The sequence below is a fragment of the Coregonus clupeaformis genome, chromosome 5 (assembly GCF_020615455.1).
Source record: "Coregonus clupeaformis isolate EN_2021a chromosome 5, ASM2061545v1, whole genome shotgun sequence".
NCBI classification, from domain to species: Eukaryota; Metazoa; Chordata; class Actinopteri; order Salmoniformes; family Salmonidae; genus Coregonus; species Coregonus clupeaformis.
In genome coordinates, this window is record NC_059196.1 from 24210854 (window position 1) to 24234218 (window position 23365).

At 44.5% G+C, this 23365-nt stretch overlaps 1 protein-coding gene across 1 annotated transcript; it reads left to right on the forward strand.

Annotated features, from left to right (window-relative positions):
- The first annotated feature begins 5322 nt into the window (after positions 1–5322).
- LOC121564233 (coiled-coil domain-containing protein 9-like) lies at positions 5323–23146 on the forward strand. The gene is made up of 15 exons (XM_041875684.2): positions 5323–5406; positions 5865–6003; positions 6374–6478; positions 6883–7044; positions 8165–8644; positions 8961–9044; positions 9166–9333; positions 9526–9710; positions 10459–10520; positions 10739–10859; positions 10934–11051; positions 11345–11855; positions 12035–12202; positions 17743–17859; positions 22388–23146. Exons 2-15 carry the CDS (start codon positions 6001–6003, stop codon positions 22390–22392), a joined length of 2289 nt encoding a protein of 762 aa, XP_041731618.1. The 5' UTR covers positions 5323–5406; positions 5865–6000; the 3' UTR covers positions 22393–23146.
- The last annotated feature ends 219 nt before the right edge of the window (positions 23147–23365 follow it).

The window sequence follows — 23365 nt, forward strand, 5'->3', positions numbered from 1 at the left end:
TAACTGATCAACTATTTTTTTTTTAGCACTGACTTTGCTAATAGCTACCTTATTGAGGAAAAATGTATTTACTATAACTGAGATATGTGGTTGTCCCACCTAGCTATCTTAAGATGAACGCACTAACTATAATTACTGTAGCTCTGGATAAGACCGTCTGCTAAATCAGTGGTTCCCAAATGTCCTTTTTTTTTTTTTAAGGAACTCAGTCCGTCTTTCAATGTACTCTTGAAAGTTATAATAGTAGAATGCACAAGGTGCAATTTCGAAATTGGGTAGTGCATCATCAGTTTTCCTCTTGTCATGTCAGTCATTGCATACCTTAGAGAGTTATTTATAACTTTTCAGAAATGTCCAGATCAACTAGCCCATGTCCGCTAACTTTTTTTAGCTAGGTTTTTTAGCCCACAGATTTTGTTGTAAGGTTTGAGTCACTCAAATATCACATGAATACACATTAGACATGGCAAAATGTATAGAATTGCAAGAAAATGAGCTTTAAAATGGCAAAATGTTTACTGCACCCCATGACAAATGTGTATAATTGTAGGAAATAAGCTTTAAACCTGCAACATTTCTCTCCTCCAACACCAGGGGTGTGAACAGTTTGTGTCATGAACAATTCTTGTGCCCATAGAAATAGATGTGGCGCGTGCGCGCTAAGGGGGGGCTCGGGATGTTCCCCAATGCTGGAAGGGGGGCCTGAGTGAAAAAGTTTGGGAACCCCTGTGCTAAATGACTACAATGTAAATATAATATAGGCCCACATCCTGGTGTTCAGTGCATCAGTGCATGGAGGGTAAAATGGTTGATATATTGTTATTGGCTTCTTTGTAGGCTACACTTTCTTGACAAACAACTCTCTAACATATTGCACCTGAGTCATAGTTTCTGCCATAGAAAAGACCAGAGGCATTATAGTATCTGAAGATTATGCCTTTGTTAAATGTTTTTCATGAAGAAATAGAATGTTGTTTATGGTAGTATCAAGAGGGAATGTTTTAGGTGTAATACCACATACCACAGACAGGAGGTGGGTTGTAGACAGGGGAGACTGGTGATTGGCCAGAAGAGGGGGCATCAGTGTTTATAAATAGGGGTTAAACGATGAGACGTTAGAACGGCTATAGCAATCTTGAGGAGCCGTTCTCCGGACAACGCGTGTCTGTAATTTATGCTGTAACCTCGTGGTATGAATAAAAGCCTCTAACACGATGCAGCATAGCGGACTCTTTTGTTGACAGCGATAATTGCCACCATTCATCATATACGACAGCATCAATTTTATGTAGTTGGCTTTAGCTAGCCCAGATAGGTTCCCAATCTCCCAACCTCATAACTAGCTACCAAGAAACCATTTCAGGCTATCAAATTAGAGTAGCTAGCTTGCCTAAATATCTTAGCTGGCATGCCTGCTGGCAAGGTAGACTTTAGAAAAGCAAGCAATAACTAAATGTACTGAATAAGACTCCTTTCAATCTTTTACACAGATTTTAGCAGATATGCGGAGAAGCATATTTTGTTACTTGAAAAAATGTACCACCAGTCAGGAGGATACATACAGCTCAAGAGGTATGCTTAGATGTGCAAAAATATATACACATATTTTTTTACATAGAATTAAGCGTCATGATTATGGCTCTAGATTGCAGGAAAAAGCTGTTTCAGGTGTTTGAAAAATGCAATAGGCTTCAATTTATGGACTTGGCATAGCACCCCTCCAGACCAGCCACCAGCCACCCTCATGTACTTTGTGCCCCCTCAGATGTTTGGGGTGCATGACACCCCTGGAAAAGATCTCTGCTGAATGAATCTGCTGAATGCACCGCATAATGATTGGTAATCTCGAATTATGCGCCCCCCACAACAGCAAGCGCGTGAGAGAGGGAGGTACCATATCTCACCACGGATTGTTTTCCTTTGATAAAACTCTTCTGCCCAGAAACAGGGTATGGGCAGCAGTAGCAAGGCATGAGCGATTGGTTGGAACTGCGCGCGGCGGCAGTCCCCGCATCCCTTGCCATGGAAGCCGTTGAGCTGACGTCAGCAACTCGGTTTTAACATCAACCGACATCAAGGTTTTCCATTTGTCTGCCCGCCTATTCAGGGGATAGTGACACATGCACCTATTTTTAAATTGTATAAGGACCAAGTGTTTTAATTGTCCAAATTGTTTCAGTTGTTATAGACCCACACATTATTGTTATTTTAAAATGTTATGTTCCCCTTTCACCACAATTACACATTTTGTTTCCATAATTAATATTTGGCAACATGATCATGCACATCTCATATGTTCATAGGATCTATTTGAATGCACTGAAATGTGAAGGGGGTGTTACGTTGCCCTGTCCCTGACCCAGTTAAGTAGTTTAATTATAAGGCCACTGACTCTAATAACCGAACCCTTATAATAACCATAATAACTGATGTAGACTACCAGACAAAATAATATGTATTTTTTATTTGGTAGACATTGTCGCCTCCTTGTGGATTTAGCAGATGCAGGCAAACTATCTGCATTTTCACTAATTTAAGTCATTATCAAACATAAACTGCTATTCGTTCATTTATTTCCAAGAAATATAGGCAATTTCTATCCGTTAAGATAGCCTACATTTCAGGTCTATAGATGAGACTGTTGTAGATGTATTTTTTGAAGTGGAGAAGGCATATGATATGATGTGGAAGGAGGGGTTGTTAATCAAGCTTGATATTATGGGGGTAGGAGGAAGAATGTACAACTGGATAAAGAATTTCCTGTTTGGAAGGTCTATCCAGGTGAGGATGGGGAAGTCTTTATCAGGCAGCTACCTGGTCGATAACTGTACACTGCAGGGGAGCATGATTAGTCCTCTGTTGTTCTCAATTATGTTTACTCTCAGGTACGGCAGGATATTGGGTGGTCGTTATTTGCAGATGATGGGGCCTTATGGAAGAGGGGAAGAAATGTGCCATAGATAGTCAGGAAGATACAGGAAGCAATTGATGAGGTAGAGCGGTGGGCATTAATGTGGGGATTCAGGTTCTCTGTAGAGAACTCAGACAGTGTTCTTTACCAGGAGGAAGGTGGGAGATGGTTATATGGGAGAAACTTGTAGAGGGTAGGGGCCTTCAGGTTCCTTGGGGTATACTTTGACACTAGACTGACCTGGGCAGAACACATTGAGAGAGTGGTGGGAAAGTGTAAGAAGGTGCTGTGGGGTTCTATTTTCTCATAACTGGATGGGATGACTAACTTACAAAGAATGCATTAATGATTAAAGCATAAAAGGTTTATACTGTACTGATATGAATTGTTTCACATAACAGGCTGTGATTAATGTGAGGAACGTTAGGGGCTAGGATGAGATAAAACTTGTATTTCTTATAGATAAGACTTGTATTTCTCACAGAGACTACACTGCTTCTTTGTGATCTGTGAACCGTCCAAGGACATGGGTACTGCAAAAAGTGATGACTCTACAGGTTGTTATGATAAAAACTTATGCCTGGCAACAGGGGTGCGCCAAGAGGCTGGGACCAGCCGGTGCGCCAACGGATAGGCTGAGTAAGTCTAAACCACGCTCAGTCTCTACTCTGATTGGCCAGCAGAGAGCGGGAACTAAAAACTGTCAGAGTATTTGAAGAAGAACCTGTAACAATGGATTAGTTCTCTGTCTGCCCTGCGTGGTATTTCAGTGAGCCCGTATACGAACCAACATACTTATCATACATACATTTTGCATATAATAAATTTAGCTTGGATTGAACATCTCTTGATTATGTTTTCTCTTATTCCAATACCAGATTTGAATTACGCAATTTCTAACAGTGCTAAATGTGATGCGCTGTCTGACAGGGAAGGAGTGGGGGTCTGGGCGTTCCTCATTGAAGACCATGTATGTTGCATTGATCCGATCTGTAATAGACTATGGCGGTATAGCATATAGTTCAGCAGCCCGGACCTCACTGGAAAGGCTAGGTGTCATACAGGGGCAAGGACTCAGAATATGTAGTGGGGCGTTTCGGACATCCCCAGTGGCTGCATTACAGGTGGAGAGGTGGGATATGCCATTAAAGATTAGGAGACAGCAGCTGGCAATGAATTATTGGGTCAACCTACAAGGACATGGGGTGTCTCATCCTTCAAAAGGGATTTTACAGGCATGCTGGGAACATGAGCGAAGACAGAACACAAGCTTTGGGTGGGTGGGTAATACCCAGGCGAAGGAGATGGGACTGTATGGAAGGGAGTTTAGTCCAACGGTAGTTATTCCTGTAAATCCACCATGGCTACTCCCGTCTCCAGTAGTTGATCTAGAAGTGTTGAAGAGACTACAGAAAAATAGGGAGGGTGTTGATCCATCTGATTTGTTTAAGAGACGTCTGGATACTGTGTATCAGGATTTGTGGCCATTTACACAGATGGTTCAAAAGATCCAAGGACAGGACGTACTGGGTCAGCATTTGTAGTGCAGGAATGTGGGGTGTGGGTCAGGAAATGTATTAAAGATCATCTGGCTGTATACAGTATACGGCTGCGCTGATGGCCATACTGTTGGCTTTGCAGTGGGTGGAGGAAGTCAAGCCAGACAGAGTAGTTATTTGCTCTGATTCATGTGCAGTGTTGATGAGTCTCTAGTCCTTTAGCTCACGTAGCAGACAAGGCCTGCTTTATGATGTACTACAAACCCATGGCAGGATTAGACAAATGGGTATACAGATCAGATTTACTTGGGTCCCAGCCCATGTGGGGGTGGAGGGGAACGAGGCAGTTGATGTACTGGCTAAACAAGCACTTAGTATTGGGGATGTTGTAGTTTCAATGAGCAAGGCAGAGGTAAAAGCCTGATATGGACAGTGATGGTGCAGAGATGGCAGGAGCATTGGAATAGAGATTCTAAGGGCAGGCATTTATTTCAAGTACAGAGGAAAGTCGGGGAGGACGGCAGGAAGGGACTGAAGAGAGGAGGATATTTTTTACAAGATTAAGGGTGGGATACAGCCGGTTGAATGAGCATCCAACAGGAAAGTGTGATTATTGCCAGGAAACAGAGACCGTGGAGCATGTATTGCTACAGTATGGGCAGTATCAGATGGAAAGAGAGAGGCTGAGATCTAGTATGAGGGAGAAGGGGATACAGGAAATTAGTTTAAACAGTTTCTTGAGTAGAACGTCATTAGATATAGTCTCTAATATTTTATATTTTTTAAGAGCAACGGGGCTGGCAGGTAGGATTTAGTTTCTCCCTGTCTCTGGCCCACACTCCAGTACAGTAGGTGGCGGGATTGCACCATAACGTTGGATGCCAACCGCCGATAAACCCCACTAAAGAAGAAGAAAAATAAAAAGAATATCGGGACAAATTTTCGTGGAGCTGGAATTGAGCACATTGTCTGTAACCACAACTCACTTTGATAAAGGTAATCTAGTTCGAATATATTGTGATACTTTGTAACTTTACGCCAACTTCGTAAACAATGTTGCATATTTTAATGCAGTCACCAACAGGGCGCTACGACTCCTTACCGATAGCAAAGAACATGGTCCGGTGTGGTGCGCTTCAAGTGTCTAAAGAAAACTATTAAAACTAATGTTATTTACTTGTTTAATTTGTAAAGGTAGGCTAATGTGTAAGTTATTTGCTACAACATGTGATTTACGTGTCATTCTAAACTCCTTTCTAGGTTATGTGCACTCACTAATACGCTTAAGAAGGCTTTCTCACAGAACGCAGCTGGACTCGTGAAGGATTTATGAATTAACTTAGGCTACAACACCTTCGCTTTATGTAGGCTAATTAATTGGCTATCCATAGCCTGGCCAATTCCATTCTGGTATTCCGTTCATGCTGCAAATTTGTGGATCTCTATTTCTCCAGTGTACTGCAGTGGTTATTGTGAAATGTGTGAACAACCCTCCAGGCTGCATTTCTCACATAAAAAAAAAAAACCCACATCAGCTGGAAGAGGCAGGATTTCAGTCCACCACCTGCGCATAAGGACGGGCTAGAGGCCATGGTGAGCTTTTGAAATGCAATTATATATTATGTGTTGTAATTTTGCAGATTGACTGTAGTTTTGGCTGATATATTACTTTAGTCTTAATTCAGACATTGCCAGAATCATACATACTAGCTTCTCTGAGAATGTGATAATGCAAACCAAACCATAATGGGACTCAAATGTGCTGATACTAGTATCACAGTTGATTAACTATGACATGCAATACTAAAGCAAATGACTTTTTTAGCACTGCTGTGCTGTAGTCATAGGTACGAGGCGGAGCCAAGTCCCGTAGATCAGCACCAATGACAAGTTTTGGTCACATGTTTTGACCAACCTGTTGTAGAATCTTATTCTAAATGCATGTACACCTTCAATTTCTCAGTCTACAGTGGGGGATCTCAAGACAAAGGAGGAGAAGGATGCAGAGCTTGACAGACGGATCGAGGCGCTGCGCAAGAAGAATGAAGCTCTGGTCCGGAGGTACCAGGTGAGCTCCCACAGGATCAGATTTATAGTTCTGTTGTAGCAGTAGCATCTGTGTGGCTCAGTTGGTAGAGCATGGCACTTACAATGTCAGGATCGTGGGTTCAATTCCTATTGGGGCCACCCATACGAAAATGTATGCATGCACTATAAGTTGCTTAGGATAAAAGTGTCTGCTAAATAGTATACCCTATTGTATTATATTCTAAGCTTATATCACACAGCTAAATTGCATAGCCACGTCGCAAAATAGCTTTCTGACTGTCCGAATATTCAAATGATGGTCATCGGTCACTTTTCTATTGAATCTCCCAGAATTTATGCATGATTTATCAGGTTAGGGTGAGACACTGATGAGCCTTTGTCAGCCTATCATCAGCCAACCTTTGTTTTGTTATCTTTCTACAGGAAATAGAAGAGGACAAAAAGAAGGCGGAGCAGGAGGGGATTGCCGTGAAGACGCACCCACCCAGGAAGGGTCGCCCTCACGATGGCCCGCCAGAGGGAGACCGATGGAGGACAGAGAAAGAGAACTTCACTGTCACCGTAGACCTCTCCAAACCTGCAGGGGTGAGACCAGGATGAGGGCTCTGTATCAGCACATACTGTAGTACCAGGCTATATCAGACCAAGCTAACTAATGACCAAATCAGTCATGTTCATTAGGCACAAAAATGAGATATAGACTAGTTACTACCTGAACTTGTCCAATAAGAACACACATTTTCCAATTGAAAACAATTTATTCAGTTTGTGCCAACTGAACAAACATGATTTAAGAAGACCAAAAACATGACAATGTGCACTCTCAAACACTTGGCCTCGAGATAACCTCCTGAGCTCTGAAAGATGGCCTCTACCAGAACAAGTCTCATAGACTTTTGCAGGCGCCCATCTATTTCATAGTCATCATTCATATTCCCCTGCTCTGGCAGCTGGATGAGATTAGGGATGCCTAATGGAGGATGTGGACCTGAGAGGGCCATATATCTTACAGCAGCTGGGTGAAATTATTCTAGCTGAGTTACACCTGACACAGAACAGGAAAGTGATGACGTACACCATGAACAGAGATGTTTTGTACATGCGTCATGTGTCTGCCCATATTAGGAAACCACTCATGGAAATCGTGTGTCTGGTTCCAACTTTATACCCCTGCTTCAGCTTGATGATTATACATCTATATTCAGATGGGTAAAAGTTATATAATTACATTCTACATAGATGGAGTTGAATGCAAATCCCTGGCTATGGTTGTGTCCCAAATGGCACCCTATTCCCTACATAATGCACTACTGTTGACCGGAGCCTTTGGGGGAATAGGGTGCCATTTGGGTAGTGCCCTGTATTTCTACCTGAAGGGGATGCTCTCAAGCCATTGCTGCTCTTGAAGGTGATTACAGTACGTGCCACCTCCTTTCAGACAGCATGTTTTTTAATCTGCCTCCCGTGGAGAGACAGGCTGGAGTGCATTTTAATCAAAGCCTGTTGAGCTCTTGTCAGGTCCCAGATGGCCCCTACATCTGTGATCCACTCCACTCTTCACACAGTAAAGGTCACTCATTCAGACAAGAAGGGACTTGTTGAGGTTGTTGTGGTATTGCCCTAAATGTACGTATGTATGCCAGTGTTTTTCCGGTCTTTCAGTGGTTCAAAGCGGACCTAATCAAAAAGTTTGTTCTCCCTGCAGGAGAAAAGGGTGATCAATGACTGGAAACAAGGGCCACCGCGAGACAGGCGGGACTCTGAGGAGGGAGACAGCCCCAGACCCCAAGGTGAAAGCCCCCCGCGGAGGGCTGGGTCCAGGCGGCTCAGCAGGGGTGGACAGAGAGGGGGAGGACCACGGCAGGATAGGAGAGAGCAACGCCCTGACAGACACCTAGCAGACCCACACCAGGCCCATGACAGACCACCACGAGAGGAGAGACCACCACGAGAGGAGAGACCACCACGAGAGGAGAGACCACCACGAGAGGACAGACCACCACGAGAGGACAGACCACCACGAGAGGAGAGACCACCGAGAGAGGACAGGCGTCCAAGAGAGGAGAGGGGTCCAGGCATGGAGGGGCCAGGAGAGGGCCCCGGCCGCAGTGAACGTGCCCCACGCGGAGGAAGGAGAGGAAGGGAAGAAGGAGGAGGACCACAGGGTGGTGACAGGAAGTCAAAGGTCTGTGAGCAAAACCATATCAGCTAATAACTAGCGAGGCAATGTTGCTGTAGATGTGCCAGGTTGTATAGTTTCAATAGCCTCACTGAGGTTTACCAGTGGTATAGTCTCCGTAATAATGGTTAGGTTGTACGGTATAGCTTAGTGATGATGATGTTGGTTACTTTGCAGTGACATGAGTAATGGGAAAATGAGTACATACTATAGTAATTGGAGAAAAAGACTAGATTTAGCTACAACGTATTGGTGTGAAATGAAGCGAATTGGAATGGCACACTGTAGTCTCTTCTTTCTAAAATGTTGTGCCTCTCTGTAGGAGTGGGAGGAGAAAAGGAGGCAGAACATTGAGAAGATGAATGAGGAGATGGAGATGATTGCAGAGTATGAAAGAGGACAAAGGGTATGTACAGGAAGCCATTTTGTGAAAATCTGATTACAATCGGATTATTTGATGACAGTTTAGCATTGAAGACCTGAAATAGATGGAGTGTAAGGATGCTGTCTTTGGAATCCCTCTGCAGCCTGCCGAGGGAGACAAGCCCATCCGTAACTTCTTGGATGACCCGCGGCGCTCCGGCCCAGTCCAGGACATGGACCGCAAGGAGGGCAGCCGCCGACACGTCCGAAACTGGGGCGGAGTAGACTTTGACAACGTGAAGACTGGATCTGAGCTGGAGAAGGAGTGGACAGTGAGTGCTCTGTTTTGTAGAAGACGTGATGTTCTGTGTGGTTTGTCTTCTTTTTGTTAAAACGATTCCTTTATTGAAAATGTATTTCCTTTCTCTCCTCTGCATCGTGTTATTAATTCCCTTCTCTCTTACATCCTGCTATCAATCCTGCTACTTTACATTCCCTTTCCCTCCCCCCTCTCTTTCCAACAGAGTCGGAGACCAGGAGTCCCTAAGGGCTCCATGGATATGACCATGTCTATGACTGGCCTGGAGCGTGCAGAGTACCTCCGCTGGAAGAAGGAGCGTGAGGAGATTGATGAGTTGCGTCTGGCCAGGCACAGGAACGCCACAGGCCAGTGGAGACGGGAATGGGACGCCCAGAAGACTGACGGCTTGTGAGTGACTGACTGGAGGAGGACTGCTAACACCACTGACACACTCTGATCACACCTCGCTCACAAATACCCTTGGAGACAGCCAGGGCTTTATTCACAAAAACACCACAACAGCAGGCATTCAGTGAACCAAACCAGGCAGTGCATACCGAATCCCCAAGATGACAACACCGCTCCAAAATATGAAATGGCTGTGGGCAGGGTTTGCATTTTAGTTTATTTTGATTTTTACAGGGACAGTGCACATTTTAATCAACGTTTCAGTAAAAGTCCCGGTTTTTGCCAGCCGGCTAATTTTCAACTGCAGTCCCTGGGCAGGTTATTAAAAACAATTCCAATAACAATACAGATAAACAATGAGCAGTGAGCACATGCAGAGCAACATAGTACAAGCAACACGTAGTACGCAGTCTGAGCAACATAGGACAAGCAACACGTAGCACGCAGACAGAGAAACATAGGACAAGCAACACGTAGCAGACAGACTGAGCAATAGGCCAAAAAGCAACAAAACAAAATACATAAAAGCAACAAACAGTGTTTCCACACCTCACAAGCTACAGACAGATAACATGGAAAGCGCCAATACACAGCTAGGGATTACGGTATGTTCACAAGTCTGATTGTCCTTTAGCCATGTCTTTGTTTCTTGTGGGGGTGGTGGCAGGGAGGGATTGACATGTCCAATGGTAATGCAGTGTGACAGGGTGTGAAGGTGAGGAGGTCTGACCCTGCGGTGCTTTCACAGGTTCAAGGAGGACCCAGCTGTGGCTGCAGAGGGCATGCTGCCAGACCACGGCGGGGCCTCAGGTTAGCCAATGGCATGGGACTGAGTTTGTGTGTGTTCCGTGTGTCTCAAGTGTGTGTCCTGGTCAAAAGTAATTCACTATAAAGGGAATATGATGCCATTTCAGAGCAGCGCTGCTGTGTCAGTACTGGGGCTGTCATTCATTCGTTTTCAAGGTCTCGAATCCTGTTCTTCCACCCCAACCCCTCTAATTTGAACTCCTCATCCTTCACTTCCACAGACAATGTGAAGGGACCTCCCAAGGCACCCACGTTCGGAGACTTCCTGGGGCAGGGTAGAGGACCCAGGGCGGGGGTCCGTGGAGAGCGGGGGAGGGGACGAGGACAGAGACAGAGCTACAGGTACAGCCCCTCCTCTTTGACTAGATCTGTTGTTTTCATTCCTCACCATTCCAATGACCGGTTCTCTTTGACAGCATGCACGATAACCGCTGGGAGGCGGAGGAGGAGGAGAAAGAGAAGGAAGACAAACCCAAGAAGGAGGAGAAGAGTCAGAAGGAGGAACGGAAGCCCAAAGCTCCCTCATCACAAAAGGTATGTCGTCTTCCACCACCATACACGGGGATCTGTGTTTCAGCACATAATATATAATACTGTATATAATATGTCATTTAGCAGACGCTTTTATCCAAAGCGACTTACAGTCATGCTTGCATACATTTTATGTATGGTTGGCCCCGGCAAACGAACCCACCACCTTGGCGGTGCAAGCACCATGCTCTACCAACTGAGCCATACAGGGCCATGTATGCCAGTGTTGTTTTTGAACATGATCTCATTCCATGATCCACATTAAGAGGTGACTTGCCTGCTTCTTTCCTTCTTAGATGGAGAAGAGTGGTGATGCAGAGGAGGATGAGGATGAGTGGGAGGATGAGGATACGGACGGGGATGACGACTCAGAGGGGGAGGAGAAAGGGAAAGACGGACAGTCCCCGAAGAAGGCACCTCGCCCAGAAACCACAGCAGGGAAGTCCGCCGCCACCTCACCCCCTCCCTCCACTCCCCCGTCCGCAGCCAGTCCCAAAGAGCAGTGCACCCTGAGGTCCAAAGTCTACATCCCCTCCCCACAGGAGGCTCAGGACTCCCCCGATGGCCTCAAGCCCCTCAGCCCCTTCTCGTCCTTGGACGGCCACCAGCCGGTCAGAGACTGGGGGGAGGAGATGGAGATGCAGTCCCCCCGGAGCAGTATGGGGGAAAGCCCCCCGAAACCCCCCAGCGCTGAGGAGAGCCCTGCCCAGGTTAAGGTGAAAGAAGCCAGCCGTAACTCCAGCCCCAGCCCAACCCCCAGTCCCAGCAAGCCAGCAGAGCCAGAGAAGGAGAGGGACACACGGACAGGTACAGATATTTATATACTGGTTTGACGGTTGTATTATATTGCAAGATCATACCATACATTTGGCATACTGTTGAATGTGCTACCATTTTAATTCAGGATAAACCAGCAAAGTTGATCATAGGTTTTCTTCATTCACACGCATATCTCCCCCCTCTATCGTTCTCTCTATAACTCTCAGTTGTGGTCACTGCTCCTCCACCAGAGGAGACCCTGATCCAGGAAGAAACTTCTGTATCATCATCATCATCATCATTAGAGCCTGTCTCTACCCCCACTGACCCCCCAGAGAAAGAGGAGACCACCACCACTCCACCAGCCCAGGAGACACCTGCTACCCCCACAGAGGGTAACTATCCCACTGCAAAGCAGCCGTTTTTTATCTTAATATTTCAAATCATTTCTGGGTAACAAGTAAGTACCTTACTGTGGTCAAAAAGAAATAAAAATAGCTTCTTAGCAAAGAGCAATTTCTCAATCAAGAATTTAGCTAGGACTGTCTGGGAGTGGTCAGAGTGGGGAGGGGGAAACCGAAAACGAGCTGTTATTAGTAGAAAGGTTTGGAACTTTCTTATTGGTTTATTAACTAATTTACCGCCTGGTGTTCAATCAATCAAATGTATTTGTAAAGCCCTTTTTACATCAGCAGATGTCACAAAGTGCTATACAGGAACCCAGCCTAAAACCCCAAACAGCAAGTAATGCAGATGTAGAAGCACGGTGGCTAGGAAAAGCTCCCTAGGAAGGCAGGAACCTAGGAAGAAACCTAGAGAGGAACCAGGCTCTGAGGGGTGGCCAGTCCTCTTCTGGCTGTGCCGGGTGGAGATTATAACAGTACATGGCCATTAAGGCCAGATTTTTCTCCCAAGATGTTCAAACGTTCATAGATGACCAGCAGGGTCAAATAATAATCACAGTGGTTGTAGAGGTTGCAACAGGTCAGTACATATCACACTTTCACAAAATGCTTGAAGACATGGCTAAAGGTCAATCAGATTTGTGAACATGGTCCCTAGCTGTGTGTTGCCGCTTTCCATGTCTGTTGTCTGTAACTTGTGAGGTGTGGAAACACTTTGTTGCTTTTATGAATTTTGTCTTGCTGCTTTTTGTTCTATGTTGCTCTGTCTGTATGCTACGTCTTGCTTGTCCTATGTTGCTATGTCTGCATGCTATGTCTTGTTCTATGTTGTTATTGTCTATATTGTAATTGTTTTTAATAACCTGCCCAGGGACTGCGGTTGAAAATTAGCCGGCTGGCTAAAACCGGCACTTTTACTGAAACGTTGATTAATGTGCACTGTCCCTGTAAAAAAATAAACTCAAACTCAACTCAACTCAACATCAGGAGTAAATGTCACTTGGCTTTTCATAGCCGGGCATTTAGAGGTTGAAATAGCAGGTGCGGTAGAGAGAGCGAGTTGAAAAAAGCAGGTCTGGGACAAGGTAGCACGTCCGGTGAACAGGTCAGGGTTCCATAGCCGCAGGCAGAAGAGTGGAAACTGGAGCAGCAGCACGACCAGGTGGACTGGGGACAGCCAGGGGTCATCAGGGCAGGTAGTCCTGAGGCATGGTCCTAGGGCTCAGGTCCTCCGGGAGGGGAGAGAGAGAATTAGAGGGAGCATACTTAAATTCACACAGGACACCAGATAAGACAGGAGAATAACACCAGATATAACAGACTGACCCTAGCCCCCCGGCACATAGACTGAAGCATAGATACTGGAGGCTGAGACAGGGGGGATCGGGAGACACTGTGGCCTCGTCCGACGATACCCCCGGACAGGGCCAACCAGGCAGGATATAACCCCACCCACTTTGCCAAAGCACAACCCCCACACCACCAGAGGTGTATATCAACAGACCACCAACCTACTACCCTGAGACAAGGCTGAGTATAGCCCACGAAGATCTCCTCCACTGCATGAGGCAGAGGGAGCGACAAACCGGACAGGAAGATCACGTCAGTGACTCAACCCACTCAAGTGTTGCACCCCTCCTAGGGACAGCAAGGAAAGCACCAGTAAGCCAGTGACTCAGCCCCCGTAATAGGGTCAGAGGCAGAGAATCCCAATGGAGAGACAGGAATTGGCCAGGCAGAGACAGCAAGTGCCTTTCCGTTCACCTTCGCACCCCTGGGCCAGACTACACTCAATCATAGGACCTACTGAAGAGATGAGTCTTCAGTAAAGACTTAGAGGTCGAGACAGAGTCTGCGTCTCTCACATGGATAGGCAGACCATTCCATAAAAATGTAGCTCTATCGGAGAAAGCCCTGCCTCCAGCTGTTTGTTTAGTTGCTTAATTCTAGGGACAATAAGGAGGCCTGTGTCTTGTGACCGTAGCGTACGTGTAGGTATGTACGGCAGGACCAAATCGGAGAGATAGGTAGGAGCAAGCCCATGTAATGCTTTGTAGGTTAGCAATAAAACCTTGAAATCAGCCCTAACCTTAACAGGAAGCCAGTGTAGAGAGGCTAGCACTGGAGTAATATGATCAAATTTGTTGGTTCTAGTCAAGATTTTAGCAGCCGTGTTTAGCACTAACTGAAGTTTACTTAGTGCTTTATCCGGGTAGCCGGAGAGTAGAGCATTGCAGTAGTCTAATCTAGAAGTGACAAAAGCATGGATTAGTTTTTCTGCATAATGTTTGGACCAAAAGTTTCTGATTTTTGCAATGTTACGAAGATGGGGAAAAATCTGTCCTTCAAATATTCTTGATATGTTAGTCAAAAGAGAGATCAGGGTCCAGAGTAATGCTGAAGTCCTTCAGTTTTTTTTTTGAGACGACTGTACAACCATCAAGATTAATTGTCAGATCCAACAGAAGATCTCTTTGTTTCTTGGGACCTAGAACTAGCATCTCTGTTTTGTTCGAGTTTAAAAGTAAAAAATGTGCCGCCATCCACTTCCTTATGTCTGAAACACAGGCTTCCAGGGTAGGCAATTTTGGGGCTTCACCATGTTTCATCAAAATGTAGAGCTGTGTGTCGTCCGCATAGCAATGAAAGTTAACATTGTGTTTCCGAATGACATCACCAAGAGGTAAAATATATAGTGAAAACAATAGTGGTCCTAAAACCGAACCTTGAGGAACACCGAAACTTACAATTGATTTGTCAGAGGACAAACCATCCACAGAGACGAACTGATATCTTTCCGACAGATAAGATCTAAACCAGGCAAGAACTTGTCCGTGTAGACCAATTAAGGTTTCCAATCTCTCCAAAAGAATGTGGTGATCGATGGTGTCAAAAGTAGCACTAAGGTATAGGAGCACGAGGACAGATGCAGAGCCTTGGTCTGACGCCTTCAAAAGTTCATTTTCCATCTTCACGAGTGCGGTCTCAGTGCTATGATGGGGTCTAAAACCAGACTGAAGCGTTTCGAATACATTTTTTGTCTTCAGGAATGCAGTGAGTTGCTGCACAACAGCTTTTTCAAAAATGCTGAGAGGAATGGGAGATTCGATATAGGCAGATAGTTTTTTACATTTTCTGGGTCAAGGTGGCTTTATTACTGCCACTTTTAGTGAGTTTGGTACACATCCAGTGGATAGGGAGCCATTTATTATGTTCAACATAGGATGGCCAAGCACAGAAAGTAGCTCTTTCAGTAGTTTAGTTGGAATAGGGTCCAGTATGCATCTTGAAGGTTTAGAGGCCATGACTGATTTTCATGAATGTGTCAAGAGATATAGGATTTAAAAAACTTTAGTGTCTCCATTGATCCCAGGTCCTGGCAGTTTTGTGTAGACTCAGGACAGCTGAGCTTTGGAGAAATACGCACATTCAAAGAGGAGTCTGTAATTTGCTTTCTAATGATCATGATCTTTTCGTCAAAGAAGTTCATGAATTCAACACTGCTGAAGTGAAAGGCATCCTCTCTTGGGAAATGCTGCTTTTTAGTTAGCTTTGCGACAGTATCAAATATAAATGTTGGATTGTTCTTGTTCTCCTCAATTAGGATGGGGAAAAAAGGATGATCGAGCAGCAGTGAGGGCTCTTCGATATTGCTCTGTACTCTCTTTCCAAGCTAGTAGGAAGACTTCCAGTTTGGTGGGGCACCATTTCCGTTCCAATTTTCTGGAGGCTTGCTTCAGGGCTCAGGTATTTTCTGTATACCAGGGAGCTAGTTTCTTGTGACAAATGTTTTTTGTTTTTAGGGATGCGACTGCATCTAGGGTATTACGCAAGGTTACATTTAGATTCTCAGTTAGGTCGTTAACTGATTTCTGTACTCTGACGTCCTTGAGTAGGTGGAGGGAGTCTGGAAGGGCCTCTAGGAATCTTTGGGTTGTCTGAGAATTTATAGCACGGCTTTTGGTGGTCCTTGGTTGGGGTCTGAGCAGATTATTTGTTGCGATTGCAAACGTAATAAGATTGTGGTCCGATAGTCCAGGGTTATGAGGAAAAACATTTAGATCCACAATATTTATTCCATGGGACAAAACTAGATCCAGGCTATGACTGTGGATATGAGTAGGTCCGGAGACATGTTGGACAAAACCCACTGAGTCGATGATGGCTCCGAAAGCCTTTTGGAGTGGGTCTGTGCACTTTTCCATGTGAATATTAAAGTCACCAAAAATTTGAATAATATCTGCCATGGTCCGATAGAAATTCAGGTAACTCAGTGAGGAACTCCGTATACGGCCCAGGAGGCCTGTAACAGTAGCTATAAAAAGTGATTGAGTAGGCAGCATAGATTTCATGACTAGAAGCTCAAAAGACGAAAACACAGTCATTTTTGGGTGGGGTAAATTTACATTTGCTATCTTAAATGTTAGCAACACCTCCGCATTTGCGGGATGCGCGGGGGATATGGTCACTAGTGTAACCAGGAGGAGAGGCCTCATTTTAACACAGTAAATTCATCAGGCTTAAGCCATGTTTGTCAGGCCAATCACATCAAGATTATGATCAGTGATTAGTTCATTGACCATAACTGCCTTGGAAGTGAGGGATCTAACATTAAGTAGCCCTATTTTGAGATGTGAGATATCACAATCTCTTTCAGTAATGACCGGAATGGAGGAGGTATTTTATTCCAGTGAGATTGCTAAGGCAAACACCGCCATGTTTAGTTTTGCTCAACCTAGATCGAGGCACAGACACGGTCTCAATGGGGATAGCTGAGCTGACTACACTGACTGCTAGTGGCAGACTCCACTAAGATGGTAGGCTGGCTAACAGCCTGCTGCCTGGCCTGCACCCTGTCTCATTGTGGAGCTAGAGGAGTTAGAGCCCTGTCTATGTTGGTAGATAAGATGAGAGCAACCCTCCAGCTAGGATGGAGTCCGTCACTCCTCAGCAGGCCAGGCTTGGTCCTGTTTGTGGGCGAGTCCCAGAAAGAGGGCCAATTATCTACAAATTCTATATTTTGGGAGGGGCAGAAAACAGTTTTCAACCAGCGATTGAGTTGTGAGACTCTGCTGTAGAGCTCATCACTTGCCCTAACTGGGAGGGTGCCAGAGACAATTACTCGATGCCGACACATCTTTCTAGCTAATTTGCCTTTCTGGTGATGTCATCAGGAATGCAAAAACTCCATCCCACCAAAACAGGCTGACATTTCAGGCAGTCTTTTCAAACAGCTCTTACACGAAAAGGGCATTATCATCATTTTCAGAATTTCACAGGATTATTCTGACCTCATAGTGTGGAAATATATATAAAACACATTTCACGTTTTTGACTGCACTGTGCCTTTCATGCTAAAGTGAAGACTAGAAGATTCCATAGGGCTGAATTACACACAGAATAAAAATGCAGGCAAAGCATTATTGTTGCTTATGGTCATCTGATGTTTTATTTTTATGACCACCTGCAGGCTGTGGTAAAAATCTAATGAGGTCTGACTCGTTCTTCCTTCTCTGAACCATCTGACCCAGATGAGGAGGAGGACCCTGCCGCCGCCCCTGCTCTTCTCCTGGAGGCTGACCAGAGCCTGTCTGAGCCGGCCACTGCCCCAGAGACGGCCCAAGACACCTCAGAGCAGCCATCTTCAGGTGCAGTTCACATCAATGACTTTGAGACTGTGGCTTTCTGTAAGAGGTCTCTGACTCGAGCCGAGCACTAACCACAAAACACAAACCAACCTCCCTCCTTCCCTCTCTTTCCCTCCTTTTATTGATTTTTCTTCATTCGCCACTTACCGCTCTCCTGTGTGTCCTCTCCATCTGTCTAATGTCTGAAGTTGGCTGGCTGGCATGACCCCACAAAAAACGTCTACTGGGCATGGGCAAGGCTTGTCTGTCGCTCACTGCATCACTCTGCATTCTCTGGCCAATGGGAGCCCTCTCTTTCCTCCAAATCCTCTGTGAAACTCCTCTGCCTTGCCATTTCCTCCTGGGGAACTGAATGTACTAACCTCCGCCCCCTTCACGATGGCTACCACACCTCACTGTGTGAACTCCTGCCGTTTTACCCCTTGAACACTTTCCTTTGGGTTTGCCTTCTCATTTCCTTGTTTTGTGGGTTAATGCATTTACTATGCATGCTGCCAACCCTGTCCCCAACCTCAAATTAGCAAAATCACATATTTTCTGTTTTTCATGGGTTTGTTAATCGCATGACTGACATATGGATGAAGAGTGGCTTGAGAAGGATGAGAATCAAATTAGCTCTTCCATTCATTTCTCCTCGTCATGCTGTCTGCTTCTTAAATTGATGTCTGTTTGGCCAAGACTTATCACTAGGCCTGAAATGGAATGATGCAAATGATGCTAACCAGAACCAGACACTCATTGGATGATAACGGAACATGTTTAAACAGTCCATTACTCAATTGAAACCACCAAACAAACAAATGTGTGTTAAAATGTTTTTTGTACTATGTATTTTGTCTCAATGTCATCAAAATGCATAATTTAGCCTTTCCCATAGTCTTCACTTTGACATCCCTAGGAAGGTTGAAAAGCACCTCTGTAAAGCCCTTCAATGACAAACGATTCCTGGGTTTCTCACTTACAGCTAGAATACTTTGTTGGTACATCCATTTTAATGATGTATTCCCACTTGATTCTTGAAGAATATAACTCAGAAATGTGGTCCTCTGTAGCTCAGCTGGTAGAGCACGGCGCTTGTAACGCCAGGGTAGTGGGTTCGATCCCCGGGACCACCCATACACACAAATGTATGCACGCATGACTTTAAGTCGCTTTGGATAAAAGCGTCTGCTAAATGGCATATTATATTATTATATTATTATATAAATGCCTCATGAGCTTAGTTCAACTGTCGTACTCTGAAAGAACCCCAAATATAAGCTTGTTTTACTTCAATGTTTGTAAACAATGTAAACAAACACTATAGCCTCAAAACATGGTTAAAACTATCATCTTGATACCATGGTTGGTCAGTCTTTGCATCCATAGCTCTGTCTATTAATTTGAGTGGTTACATTTCTCCAGGCCCATCCCTCAGCGTTTCACCAAAACAGAAACAGGGTGACCACTTTATTGTTTCAATTAAGGATTCTAGCTTTAATGGTTTCAGAAAGCATTTATTGCTTTCTCATGAGCTTATGTTTATAAATTTTTTACTTAATAGTTACATTATAAAATGTGGCCCATTAGCACAGTATAAAATGCACTCTATAAATCATTTTATAACAATGTGTAGGATAATGTGCATTCCCTTTGTCTCTGAGGGCAGAGTGCTAAGAATTAGCAATGACATGCCTTTTTTAGAAGTGGTCATTTATATATGACTCAAGCTTTTTATACTCTTTAATACATCAGTAGAGATAGTCTGTAACAGCCCAGATGGTATATTTAGTGATACACAGAACAAATGAATTGAGCATTTCTCTGTGGAGCTACAATGCACTGCACTTTGACAAGGCAGCTTAAATGCCCCAGAAAATAGCCATTATGAAGGTGGGATTGTATAACTAGATTTTTGTAGATGTTTAGTCGTGAGCACTAGAATGTAGAATCCATCCCCCAACCCTTATGAGTGTTATGTTGTAGACCGATAGCTTCAACAGGGATTGATGTTTTTTTCCCTTAGTTTTGGTTTTTGTAGGTTATTGCACCGTTATGACTGTTTTTCTTATTGAAGCCCTGGCAGTGAAAAGTCCCATAGTCTGTAAAAGGCTCATCTGAGTAGATAATGTTTCCTTGTTGTCTGGTCCTTGTCATCATTATTAGGCTTCTCCTTACAACCTTGTAAGTGTGTTTCTCTGGTGGTAATCACCACAGCTAATGGCTGGGGCTGCATTGCATCCCAAATGGCATCCGATTCCCTTGATAGTGTAATACTTTTGTAGGGCTCTGGTCAAAATTAGTGCACTATAAAGGGAATAGGGTGCCATTTGGGACTCAACCTGGGTGTCTATGCTTTGGCTGAATGAAGACGCTCACTGCGCCAAATCCGATTTAGTCTAGTGAGGGTGGAGATCAGTGAAGTGCAGGAAGAAGAGGCACAATTAACGTTGAACGGCTTTTATGAGGAAATTAGCCGCAGCCGGACCGACAAATTATGTTGTGGATGTAATGGAAACCCTTTTGAACTCCGAGCCTGATTGAATAAAACCGCCTCTCTGAGTTCTTTGATGTTTTTGAGGCTAGAGAGACTAAAATTGGTCCATGAGAGGACTGTTACCCAATCCCGCATTGAGTATGCAATCAAATGAGCATTTCAGAAAAGGCCTGTTTGGCTGATGGACACATACTGTCAATGGTGAGTAGCTTGGGTTACGTTAATCTATGCATATTCCATATATCGTAGTACTATAATATAATGTACAGTGAGGGAAAAACGTATTTGATCCCCTGCTGATTTTGTATGTTTGCCCACTGACAAAGACATGTTCAGTCTATAATTTTAATGGTAGGTTTATTTGAACAGTGAGAGACAGAATAACAACAAAAAATCCAGAAAAACACATGTCAAAAATGTTATAAATTGATTTGCATTTTAATGAGGGAAATAAGTATTTGACCCCTCTGCAAAACATGACTTAGTACTTGGTGGCAAAACCCTTGTTGGCAATCAGAGGTCAGACGTTTCTTGTAGTTGGCCACCAGGTTTGCACACATCTCAGGAGGGATTTTGTCCCACTCCTCTTTGCAGATCGTCTCCAAGTCATCAAGGTTTCGAGCCTGACGTTTGGCAACTCGAACCTTCAGCTCGCTCCACAGATTTTCTATGGGATTAAGGTCTGGAGACTTGCTAGGCCACTCCAGGACCTTAATGTGCTCCTTCTTGAGCCACTCCTTTGTTGCCTTGGCCGTGTGTTTTGGGTCATTGTCATGCTGGAATACCCATCCACGACCCATTTTCAATGCCCTGGTTGAGGGAAGGAGGTTCTCACCCAAGATTTGACGGTACATGGCCCCGTCCATCGTCCCTTTGATGCGGTGAAGTTGTCCTGTCCCCTTAGCAGAAAAACACCCCCAAAGCATAATGTTTCCACCTCCATGTTTGACGGTGGGGATGGTGTTCTTGGGGTCCTAGGCAGCATTCCTCCTCCTCCAAACACGGCGAGTTGAGTTGATGCCAAAGAGCTCCATTTTGGTCTCATCTGACCACAACACTTTCACCCAGTTCTCCTCTGAATCATTCAGATGTTCATTGGCAAACTTCAGACGGGCCTGTATATGTGCTTTCTTGAGCAGGGGGACCTTGCGGGCGCTGCAGGATTTCAGTTCCTTCACGGCGTAGTGTGTTACCAATTGTTTTCTTGGTGACTATGGTCCCAGCTGCCTTGAGATCATTGACAAGATCCTCCCATGTAGTTCTGGGCTGATTCCTCACCGTTCTCATGATCATTGCAACTCCACAAGGTGAGATCTTGCATGGAGCCCCAGGCCGAGGGCGATTGACAGTTATTTTGGGTTTCTTCCATTTGCGAATAATCGCACCAGCTGTTGTCACCTTCTCACCAAGATGCTTGGCGATGGTCTTGTAGCCCATTCCAACCTTTTGTAGGTCTACAATCTTGTCCCTGACATCCTTGGAGAGCTCTTTGGTCTTGGGCATGGTGGAGAGTTTGGAATCTGATTTGATTGATTGCTTCTGTGAACAGGTGTCTTTTATACAGGTAACAAGCTGAGATTAGGAGCACTCCCTTTAAGAGTGTGCTCCTAATCTCAGCTCGTTACCTGTATAAAAGACACCTGGGAGCCAGAAATCTTTCTGATTGAGAGGGGGGTCAAATACTTATTTCCCTCATTAAAATGCAAATCAATTTATAACATTTTTGACATGCGTTTTTCTGGATTTTTCTGTTGTTATTCTGTCTCACTGTTCAAATAAACCTACCATTAAAATTATAGACTGATCATTTCTTTGTCAGTGGGCAAACGTACAAAATCAGCAGGGGATCAAATACTTTTTTCCCTCACTGTATGAGCTTTATATACATTTTTGGACAACCATTGGTGCTTATTTTTGTGCTGAGAGCTAATACCAGACTGAGACCATGCCATGCTGTCCCATGCATGTGGTGCAGTGTTGTAGACAGACAACAGATTAATCCAGTTTGCAGCATAGTGACCCCCCCCCACATCCTCTGTTCTCTATCGACAGGCTGAGAGCTGCTCTAGGAAACTGACTTTTCAGTGCTAGTGGTTCACAGATGATGGGAGAAAATAATGAGGAGAAGAAAGATAACCGGGCCTTGCGCACCATGACTGGAGCAGCCATCACAGACAACCTGGAGGGATGTGGCCGGGCACCTGGCCTCCAAACCGCTCCCTCTCCTCAACAATCAGACCATGTATGTGCTGTACAGTTTGACTAGGAGCTGCACCTTGCATAGAATAGTGATACTGCCGTTCATCTGAGCCGCTATGGTAAATGGCTTGGGTTTTATAGCAGCCAATTAGGATGGAACTGTGATGTCAAGTGAACAAAGCCCTGACTTGTTTTTACCTTTTCTTTTGTGTTATTGGTTTGTGTGTGATTAACAAATCAAACTATTACATTTTGCGAAGACTCACAAATATTACATTCTCTCACCTCAATTTTTCAACATTAGCATTTTTTTAAACTCCACCTCTCTTTCGGAAGGTCAAAGAGACTTATGCCCCTTCAACATGGCTAAAAATGCCATATTTGGCATGCTAACAGTTGAAAGAGCATTCTCCTCCCTGAATGTAGACCGCTCATTGACAACAGCTTATCCACACTTGTTTTAATAGCCCTTACTTTAAAGATTCCCAAGACCCCCCTCACCCAAAACTGTCCTCCCCTATTAGCCTGTAAAAGCTGAATGATTGATTGATTGATTGATTTAATGTTATTGGACACTGTTAGTGTCCCAAATGTCACTATCTCTATATAGTGCACAACTTTTGAGTCCTATGGGCCATGGTCAAAAGTAGTGCACTATAAAGGCAATAGGGTGCCATTTGTGACGCAAACCCTCTTTGTGAAGTGTGCATGGATATGGATTGGCCCCCTTTGGCCTTAAAATGCAAGACTTTTCAGTCTTATTTTGTCATGAAACTGATCATGTGAACAAATGTAAGCCATGGCATTGAAAAATGTACATTCTGTCTCCTG

What these genes read in the sequence shown, in the direction of transcription:
- LOC121564233 (XM_041875684.2), top strand. An exon ending in AGTATGAAAGAGGACAAAGG is followed by an intron (nt 9,045 to 9,165) that starts GTATGTACAGGA and finishes ATCCCTCTGCAG; the next exon opens with CCTGCCGAGGGAGACAAGCC. An exon ending in ACCTGCTACCCCCACAGAGG is followed by an intron (nt 12,203 to 17,742) that starts GTAACTATCCCA and finishes CATCTGACCCAG; the next exon opens with ATGAGGAGGAGGACCCTGCC.